The following is a 10649-nucleotide window of genomic DNA, read 5'->3' as shown; positions in this document are numbered from 1 at the left end:
TCATAGATTTATTTTTGTCACATCCGGGCAGCCGAGTATTTTACATAACGCCCACGTACGTCATCTCAGGTAAAGTTTTCTTAGTTCTTTTCCAATCTGGTGTCTGCAGGTGAGCGTGAAAGACTTTTATTTTCTCCCTGTGCCGCTACATCAAGTCTTGACTGTGACTATCGTTACAGGTTTAAAGAATGTTTTCGTACCTGAGAACTCCTGGATGCCATGTGCACTGATCGTCTACCAATCAGTAGAGGTAGCTGACGAGATGTCACCGCAGCGACTCTCGAGTTTGGGAACCAAGTTGGCGACCTTCATGGCATGACAGGGGAAGCTTGGAACATGGTATGCGTATAGCAGTCTGGCGATGCTGAGAAATGTCTTCTGGTTCAGACAATATGATACACGAACTCCTCACCTACAATATACTGCTATGTTAATCGAGCACCGTTATTTTCCAAAGAACTCATGCGTTCGACCTCAAAAGGCTCTGGAGCTCAAACAGGTCTCCTCTCCGTCCTCGGGCCAAAACATGTCCTCAAGTTCCACGACTCTCGCAAAAATACTCTCCATCGCACGTACAGCCAAGTGCGAATGACCATGGTGATGTGTCGCGAAGTGCCTGTTTGCCAAAACCTCCACCTCCTGGACAGATTCTTTGAACTCCGGTATCGTCCAGTTGTTTGTTAGTTGGCGGATCGCATTCGCTGTATCGTCTTCTGAGTCACTTTGAGGAAGGAACAGGAATTTCACATACTTCCATGCATCGAGGAATACCTAGGGAGCCTGTGTCAAGCAACGTAATTGCGAGGCTCACGCACCTGTTCCATTGCCCACAGAAACACGAGCCCCTCTTCTAACGAACCAACAGAAGCTACCCTTGCCATCTCAGTTGTGTACCCTCGGGTGGCTTTCCGCTCAATCCAACCATTGATATCCAAACTCCATTCCTTTGTGACCCCTTCAAACAAAGCAACCTCGCGAATCATTCCTTCCAAGCATGATGTCAGCAAGGTGAGAGTCTCTCTGTTCAATTCCTCTTCAACAGCAGGTCCATCGAAGGGGATTTTTGATATGAGCAAACCAATGAAACGCGAATATAATAAATGCGATCCTGACGGGGCCACAGTGCAAGACGGGCTGGAGATAGGCCTAATGTACCAGCAGCTGTAAGAAATTCGTGCTGAGTGACTGCGCTTGGTCTTTCAGATGACGCGTGATATGATGCATGTCTGACAATGTAGAGGTGAGTGGTGGAGGTACATATGACAGGTCGTCATACAAAATCAACTTATAAGCAGTAGGGCCCTGCTACCGCCAACTTAGGGTGTGACATCATGGGGTGGACCCGGGTGGCACCCGTACGTAGATGGAACTTCGGTTCAAGGCCTATCCGCACTCATACGGGTCAGAGTATCACGGGTGCGGGTGGATCTGCAGATGGTACGGGTCACCCGCGGGTGACAAATTGATGACATGGAGGAAATTGAAGTCTGCGCAGACTCCGCGCCAAAGTCTGGGAGTACTTAGTGTTGTTGGCAATCATCTGCCCTGGCAATTGCCGGCGGGGTCTGTGGCCAAACTTGGCGTAACTGCACAGTGCTACAGCAGTAGAGGGCGACTTCGACTTAATCTAACAGATTTCAAGCTTATGATCACAGATTTGCCATCAATCCACTTGCAAGTAATAATATCACCATGTTGTAAATCATTTGCTCCCCTAACCCTACTAAGTAGGTTGATAGACTTCCCGGCACTTTCCGGACAAGTAGCAGATGAGCCTGTTATTTGTTTTCATCTAAGACCTCACGCAGACCGGCCTCCTCCTCTTAGCGGTTCATGCACTAGCACCATAACCATTCTTGCAGCGTCTTCATTCTTGAACATTGCACCGCTCGAACCCATTCACCTGTCAGCTTGTGTTATCCGGCGGCTCCCTGTCGAATCGCACATGTATTTGATGCTTGAACGAGTCCTTAGCATCTGTCTTTTCTTCACTAGGTGCTGCATGCCTCATATTGGGTTTCTCAGAAGGTCGATATTAGCGTTATGTATGTCACCGTAGTCAGCAATGACCCTCCGTGGTTTTACTTTTCTGAAGACCATTATTTCACATCCATTTCTGATTTGCCCGCGTCCGTCATCATAGAGGCAACTTCCATCATTTGTCCCGAAGAAGTGTACCCGTCCTGAATTTGTCAAATTCCTTCTGTCGCACTTCTGTCGTTTATGCGCTGAGTTGGGTGCTGCACCCCATGAGGCCTTGTTTGCCCGTTATCTCCCTTTTATCAAACATCTGTTTCCCTCTGCACGTCATCTCGGGCTACATTGAGATGCCGTATGATGGCGCACACCTCGTTGTTGCTCGGTGCAGATCCAAGAGCAGTTCTCGCCCAGGAAGGTGTCCAACAAGGGTGAGGTGAGTGGCAAATCTGGTAAGACGACAGGTTCCAGTGCGTGACAGGCATCACAGACTGGATGCTGAAATATATGGTAGATCTGTATAGGCTTTATCGGTTCACTATTGAGCCCTATGGAATTGAAGACATGCTTGTCATGGTTCCCAATGCTCACGACGCTGCCGGGGTGCTTATCCACCTGTCAGAATACAACCAAAAGATCACGGGGGCTGTGTCAGTGGTTGTGCATGTTAATTTGCGACTATGAGTGTTCGCAGGTGCAAAAGGCGGAGGGCTCACCTGACTACACACGGTTAGACTTTTGGTCCCGACAAGAACGTCTGAACGGCTCTCAAGTGTATCCGATGGATTTGAGGCCCGTGAGGCTGCCAAGGGCCTCTTCAGTAAACCCACCACCAAAGCAACAGAGGCCAAATGGAAGCGAAAGGCAGACGGACCAGCAGGTCAAGGTTCGCCCGCAAAGAGAGGGACGGGCCAGGGTAAGGCCACCTGAGGCAGCGAGTCTGGATCCTTTCTTTGCATTTGTCTTTGATTTCCTTTTTATCTGGTTGAAATTTTGCGACTGCGCTTTCTATCCGTTGGTACCGATCCTCATGTTCGTTCGTTGCGTTTCTATCTGATTGAAATTTGGTATTGGCCCTTTCTAGCCGGTGGTACTCATCTTCTTCGTCTTCGTTCATTGCATTTATATCTGCTTGGAATTTCGCGTCTGCCCTTTCTATCCGGTGGTACTCATCTTCGTCTGGATTTGTTGCGTTCATCTGATATTTGAAAGCAGTTTCTTGTCTTGGTTCTTGCGTGGAGGATCGGCAGTTGCAACAAAGTTAGCGAGTCAATCGTTTGTACGCCACTATACCCTGTGTATTGCTTGATTCTCGACAGTTTTGGCCTTGACCCAAAGATGAACGCCTGAATAATTGCTGGGGGTCGGTGTTTGGAGCGCATAGTTGCCTATATCCATATCTTATCTTATCTAGTGAACATTATCTGGTTCCTCACTTCCCTGGCAACTCAACTTCCCAAACACGCGCACATCCATCCGCGCCAGCGCTCAAAACACGTCCCGTGTTTTTACCATCTGTGACATGTGCGTCACCGAGCCAAATGACACAGTTAACGCCCCCTGGACCCGCCCCTTTAACGAGAACGCGTTTCAAGGTGTTTTCCAAGCTCCAGACGTAGAGGTTGGTGTCAAGAGACCCCGAAACAACATGGGTCGGAGGTGATGACAGGGCCGGCAAGAACGCCAAGGAAGATATACGCGCAGTGTGCCAGTCCCAGCGAGTCGGGATAGGCTGGATCCACCACATCATTTCAGTGTACCCGACGCAGTGATTTATCAGAACTTACCTCGCCAGTCTGTGAGTGATATAACGCGATCTTTCCAGCAGACTATAGATGCGATGTCGGTAACGAGAACTTGAATCAGAACTGGTGCTTGAATACTCACATTGCCTTGCACTATCAATGCTCCGTCACTTGAAACCGCCAGCGCAGTTATCATACCCTCGCTTTCTGGAAGTACCCGTGTCTCTGTTAATGTATTGCCGTTCCAAGTATGGACGTGGACGCGCTTATCCTTGGACACGGTAAATCAACAAATCACAGTTTATAAAACGGAGATGCTCACCTCTCCACCGACTGCAACCACAATTCCCTCAGCGCCCACTACATTTGGTGCATATGGTGGTTTCAGCTCGAAAACCCGTTGATTGTGACGGATTGCTTCAACCGAGGTGATGCCAGCGACAAACACGGTTTCGTCAGATGTCACCGCAACAGACTTGGGCTGCGACAATGAAGGGATGGAAGCAGGCCTATCACACCCATTTCAATGAAGCAACGACACGGAATGGGAGACAACAGACGTGTATGTGAATCCCTCAATCTCTCGGATCTGGTCGTCATAACCCGTGGTGAATACCTTCCCAGAGCTTGCGGTTGCCATGCCAGATACGAGACTGGTGTGTGGCGTGCCTCCCACCAGCTGAACAGCATTTGAAGGTGATGTCGAGTCCGTGTCGTATGATAACACTCGCCCGTCAGCTGACCCGGCAAAGAACGTGCTCGAAGACGTTGGCGAGGCTGCAGTGATCGCTTTCTGTGGAGCCTGTACGGAGAGTGTCATGCGAAGTACCATGAACTCAGGAAGGGAGTGCATACTTGAAGGATGCGAGTTGGCTTATCTCCCGTGCGCGGGTCAAAGATGTTCAGATCACCAGACATAGAGAGTGAAACAAGGTCACTGATGCCACTCCAGACACCGCCAACTTGCTGATTGGGCACCCCACTGCCGACCGTCCAAGTCTGCAACGACTTGCGGGCCTCGATATCCCCTGGATACGACGTGTTCAATCAAGTTAGTAAAGCGCAGTACCTTTGAATGCGTACATAGTCTGACAGTGCAATCCAGAGAAGCCGTAAAGAATGACTTGCTATCTGGGCTCCAAGAGCAGGACATCTAGTAGAGGCGATGTGAGTCTCCCAACTCGAATTATGCTTTCGTCACAACTCACAATAGTCCCTTTGTGTGGGTTATCAGTAAACTCTGCAACTGTCTCACCAGTCTTCCCATCATAGAGGAAGATTTTCGAGTCTGAGCCTACACTGGCGAAATGGTCGCCTGAGGGTCCAAATTGAACATCTTGCACGAATTTGGTGTGTGTTCTGATGGTCTTCACACACTTTATAGTCAATACTCAAATACCCCAGAGAAGTTTCAGACCTTATCGTATTTGAAAGGGACCCCTGCAGGATGCCAAGAATTCAGTGTTAATTCGATATCCCTAAAGGCCGATTACCTTGATGAAAGACGATGGAATTATCATCGGAGGCAGTGGCCGCCCTAAAGGGGCGCTGAAACCTAATAGAAACAGCATTGATAACCTACCCAAGATGAGCTTGCTGGTTCACGAAAATGGCGACGACAAACCTTTGAGTGTCCACTGATTTGACCCGTCGAAGCGCCGGAATCAGCAAGAAAAGCGTGACCAAATCTTCAAAACCACTATCAGTCTCTGCCTATTCTGCATAAACATTCTGCACACTTCTCTCTGCCATCGCCAACCGCAACTATCCGCTTGCTTTCGCCATCCCAAGCCAGGTCGTTGCTACCGATTGCGAGTAGTGTCACTCAGACAAACCTCCAATGAGCAGGGTATACTACTTACACTTTCCCAGAGAGAACTTTGTATTCTCCCTTCACAGATTGATCCTCGCCTATGGTATCCCATATCTTGACTGCAGGATTAGATTTGATTAGCGACTGTTATCACGTACGACACTGGTAGATGCGCACCTGTTCCAGTAATGTCTGCAGATGCGCAGTAGAATCCAGATGGTGAGAATCGTGCAACAGTCGTGTTGTATGCGTGACCAGAGAAAGTCGTTGATAGGGCGGCATTCTAGGTGGTCCAGCATTGAATAAATATTGGATACGAGCCTCGAGATCAATCCTCACCTTAAGGTCACGGATCTAGAGGTACATAGCCCATGAGCGAACAGCATGAGGGTGTATGTCAGAAGGGTGACAACGCACGATCACGGTTTTGCCATTAGCATAAACAACCTTATCTTTGCTGGCTGAGATCTTTGTCGATGTTCCACGTACGGTATTGGGGGAGCAAGGATATAAAGCAATTCGCTTAGATGACATTGCAGGAATCACTGTAACTTGGTAAATGTCTCTAACAAGGTCAGATGCGTAGGCTGATCGATGAAACAAAAGTCTGGGCTGCGGATGACGGTCGTGTCAGGGGAAAGACATATTAGGAAATCAGCAACCATCAGTTGACAACGAGTGAGCAGTCTTTAGCCAGCCTGGCGGCTAGGTTAACAATATTTGTTCTACAGATGCTAGCACTAGGGTCGTGATCTGCTAAGAGTACTTTTACAGAACTTGAGACAACCCAAGACCACCACAAGGTGTTGAAGCAGGAGGGGAAAATGAATGTAGATCAACAATGTAGCACAACCGACGATAGCCTAGAGGAAAACAAGGGGGAAACGATCATTCAGTCATCTCGTGGACATTCTTCGGTAGAATAGTTTTTTAGAGGATCTTTTCTCAACGCTTCTGCTTCAGATCCAATCACAGGTCCCCCCACAGTTTTTGGTTTCATGACCTCAGGTGCAAGCATTGCAGCTGATGTGTTTATCTCGGGCTAAATCGATCAAGCAGCTGTCAGGAACGTTTGTGCGGCCATACAGCAAAGTTTACTTACCTCATCTCGAAAGGGTGTGAATTGAGGAGTGGACGGAATGCCGCCACCGTCGGGGACGTCATGGAATGGTATGATGGCGCTGGTCCTCGTGGGAGTCTTCGGTGCTGCGTCCTTCTGCCTGGACATGGGAACGGGAGGCGGAGCCATCACAGCCTTCCCTTCCACGTCTATGTCTGGTCCGGGGTCTCTGAAAGGCACAATTTTTGATACAATTGTTCCCGAATTCGACCCTGACGCAATTCGTCGAGTGCGACCTGCCTGTTTTAAGGTGCTACCTGCTGCTTTGCTAACCTCAGGTATATTTTCTTTGACCCGAGATTTACGTGTTCCGATATCAGGATAAGGTGTGACTGAATCCGTTGCGTCGGCTGATTCTGCTCCAGAAGGGTCCACAAAAATCTGGAGACGGCCGTTTGTGCCTAGCCGTGGCCCACGTCTAGACCCACTGACATCGGCTTGCGATGACGATGAAGGGGCTTGAGAAATAGATGCGAACGAAGGTACTGCAGCGGAAGATGAGGAAGTCACACCCAACGCTGTTCTACGTGGGAGAGCATTTGGGGCGGGCTGCGAAGGTATTGTGGCTGCAGTCATCATTCGTTTCTGAAATTCACTGTGCTTGGCTACAAGTTTATCAAGGGGAGAAGCCTGACGTGCAATTCCAAGTAGATATGCAGCATCTGCTTCGCTACGCCTGCGACGAAAACCCTGCTTCAAAATGAGCCTTGGTGAAATCAGGCTGAAGCTTACCGTCCGGCTCTCTCAAGTGCAGCCGCATGCTCCTCATACAACAGAGCTTGATCGGTTCCAATATCATTTGCGAGCAAAAATTTGTAGATGATAGTCGGTTTCTCCACATAGCTCGCATAAAGTACCCAAAGTTTGAGGTACATCGACGTCCCTTTCCATCGTCCCTCGCGGTTGTCCTTTAATACCCTTGTCGCCTCTTCCAGAAGCTCTAAGAGTCCAGACTCCGCGCTTTGTCCTTGGGGGTAATTTTCGAGAGTCCATTGAACAAAACGCGAGTATGCTTCCAGTGGATCATCATCCTCGTCTTCGAGTGCAATTTGGATGTTCGTACGGAAGCGCTTACGCGCTGCGAGTAGTTGGGCATCCCGCTGTGCGTGAGGAGTTTGCAGGATAGCTGAAAGAGCGGTAACCCGACGACCGGATGCAAGTGGCTGGATATTCTCTTTAGCAGCCTCTAGGACGTCACAGTCCACGATCACAGGAACTTGCTTGAACGCGTCGTCTTCTGTATTCTCCATGTGTCGAACAGAGAAAGCCTTGGATTAAGAGTAAATTTTGGTTAGTGAAACGATGATTGTATAAGTGGCAACAAAAGTCTCAACAACACGCTAGATGGTCACGTGAAACACGCGTGACCTGAGTTGGCAGAGAAAGGAAATGATCAAGGCGCATGGAAAGGCTGCAGTGTTTTGCATACACAGGACTTTTTTGGCGGCGACTAACTTACAAATTTGTGAGGCGAAAGAGCTAGTATTACAGCGACTACGGTGACACTCGCTGACAGTGAAGAGCATTCTGAGAATCAATTTGAATTTATGAGTTTGACAACCGAAATCGACATGTTGGTCCATCTATGCAGGTAAAGGACTCTATAGAACCTATGTAGAAAAAGCCTCGGTTATTTCGATCGCTACAAAACTATTGCATACCAAAATTTGGGTAACCTTCAGATTGAAGGTAGGGTTAAGCACGGGTGGACCCGCGGGTCTCTACACCCGTCCAACACCGCAAACTGCCACGGGTAAGCACAGTGTACGTGCGGGTCTCCACAATCCACACCGTACCCAGACCCGCCAGACCCGTCAGCGATACACCGTGGTTTTACCCGTACCCATGCCGCTATCCTAATCGAAGGACAGCAGTAGCATCAGATATTAAACACAACAGTGCTCCAAGCTTCAAGGCCTGTTTCAATCGCCGAACGACAAAATTTGTAAGGCTGCCAGTGCAAAACCGCAAGTGATTGTGATATTCTGTAGGACCTGCCTGTTGATAGGAAATAGCAACCTACAAGAACATGCTAGAAATAGTGCATTTACCCACTGAACAGTTACTAGCGGTGTTAACGTTGGAGGGGGGCACAAGCGAAAGTATTGATTTGACTGAGTGAGGAAACGGGTATGTGACATGGACGGCTGGACACTACTCTTGTACTGCGAGCTGCCAAGTTAGCTTTTCAAACTCCGTCAAGTCCTAAACTATGTGAACGACATTCTTAATGATGACATCAATGTTGCCATTGTAATTAACCAACCACCTCAACCTCATCTACTAGTAGAATAGCCTTTGGTATTATTCCTTGTCCGACCCGATCCAATTTGCTAAAATCAAAAGTATTTCCCTCGAGCACTTCAACTTTGTCGATGATCTGAACTTTTTCAGTCCTTTTCAACCCTTCGAGAGCCGCAAACTCAGCGGCAACGTCGTCAGGCAAAATACTCTCTAGACCCGCAAGAAGGTCATCTGCCTCACGACGCTTGGTCGAGAGCTGAGGTGCCCACGCAAAGCATGCCTCAAGATCCTGTGCAATCTCCACAGTAATGCCACAAGTGTGCATGTGAGTACTATGTCTACGGCAGGTGGACTTCCCAACCTCTGCAGCTTCATGGTGCTGTGGTGTCGAAGGTTTGCACGAATTTTTCGAATGTGTCGACTGAGCGATTATACCGTCACGCAGATCGTGTTGTACCGAGGTCAGAGAATGTGCGCCCTACTTCGCCTGCGTGCCCTACCGTGACAATTGAGAGGATCATCACAGCAAAGAGCTTGAGTGGGTGAATTTCGGAATTGATCGGATGGTATTGCCACCATGAAAGGCCGTCTGTTTGGTCGCTAGCACCATCTTACTTTTGGGTGTCAACAGTCGTGGTTTGTTGAATTCAAACTATCTGTGTTATCATGTCTAAATTATATCTCCGTGAGTCTCGGATGCCCTGGAGTTCCTTGCACCTGAGTTTTGCCAGACCAGTTAGCAAAACTCCCGAGTTCTGCCAACAACATTGCAAGTCGTTAAACACCAGTACCAGTGCTCGTGCATGCGGAACGACTATCCTACTTCGTCTACAATGATCTGGGAGACTACATGACCCATATGTAGAACTTCTAAAATCCGAGGTGATATTACCCGATCTCAGTCCCGAGTTATAACCTTACACGCACATCTCAAACCTTGCAACAGGAAGTCCGAGGTGGTATCACTGAAACAACTCCAACAAACGGTGCACCATAACAACCACGCTGCCAGAAATACGTTCTCCGACTCACATTGGTTGCTAATTTTTCGCTAAACACGGACACCGTGCACAACTGACGGAAACTGCATCAACGAAATTCTGATTGCCCTGCTCAGAAATCTCCCTAGCAATGCCAGGAGGTCCACACAGTTATGGCCTCCTAATGAGCTCAGTGTCATATTTTTTGTCCAGCTGCTGATTGGTTGCTTCTCAGGCTGTCATTGCATCATTGCCTAGCCCATCATCTCACAGCTCTCACTGATGGCCTATCGGAGGGTGCGATAATAACATAGCGTAATGACGTCTTGATACTGAGCGTCCGCTGTCCAGTGCCTATTCTCATGGCTAATGCATCACCATGAGATCTGGTGGGATCCTTTCGCACCGCGGCAGTCACAGTGACATGGTGCCTATGCCAATAGTAATATGGTCGTATGCTCTGCCGCACTACCTTCACCCTTGGTCATCGCATCAAATATCGACGACCAAGTCTAAAATATGCGATGCATAAACTCGCATAGATGTAATCCGCTGAGCGCCTGATTTCTTTTTGTTGTTTACAGGAAGGCCTAGGCCCGATAGCTACCCAATAATACAGGACATGACAGTTTCAAGATATTGTTCACAGCGATTGGTCTGGATCCGAGCGCTCTTATAATTATTAGCTTTCGAAACCTGCAGGACGGCGAAGTTACTCGGGTTGCCGCGGACTACTGTCTCCGAATAGGATAATGTTTCTCGGTCATTCC

General features: G+C 48.6%; 2 protein-coding genes across 2 annotated transcripts; one reads left to right on the top strand and one right to left on the bottom strand.

Moving 5' to 3' along the window:
- Positions 1 to 8923: 8923 nt before the first annotated feature.
- On the bottom strand, positions 8924 to 9359 carry BJ212DRAFT_1418273 (uncharacterized protein). The gene is made up of 2 exons (XM_041337588.1): positions 9050 to 9359; positions 8924 to 9000 (listed from the first exon to the last, which is right to left on the bottom strand). Exons 1-2 carry the CDS (start codon positions 9222 to 9224, stop codon positions 8960 to 8962), a joined length of 216 nt encoding a protein of 71 aa, XP_041184874.1. The 5' UTR covers positions 9225 to 9359; the 3' UTR covers positions 8924 to 8959.
- Positions 9360 to 9532: 173 nt separating this feature from the next.
- Positions 9533 to 10283, top strand: BJ212DRAFT_1418270 (uncharacterized protein). Its single transcript, XM_041337587.1, has 3 exons — positions 9533 to 9781; positions 9846 to 10176; positions 10231 to 10283. Exon 1 carries the CDS (start codon positions 9566 to 9568, stop codon positions 9734 to 9736), a length of 171 nt encoding a protein of 56 aa, XP_041184873.1. The 5' UTR covers positions 9533 to 9565; the 3' UTR covers positions 9737 to 9781; positions 9846 to 10176; positions 10231 to 10283.
- Positions 10284 to 10649: the final 366 nt, after the last annotated feature.

Source organism: Suillus subaureus (assembly GCF_016647635.1).
Source record: "Suillus subaureus strain MN1 chromosome Unknown BJ212scaffold_545, whole genome shotgun sequence".
Taxonomy (NCBI): domain Eukaryota; kingdom Fungi; phylum Basidiomycota; class Agaricomycetes; order Boletales; family Suillaceae; genus Suillus; species Suillus subaureus.
The sequence above is the reverse complement of the archived record's forward strand: the minus strand, read 5'-3'. Positions and strand labels throughout refer to the sequence as shown.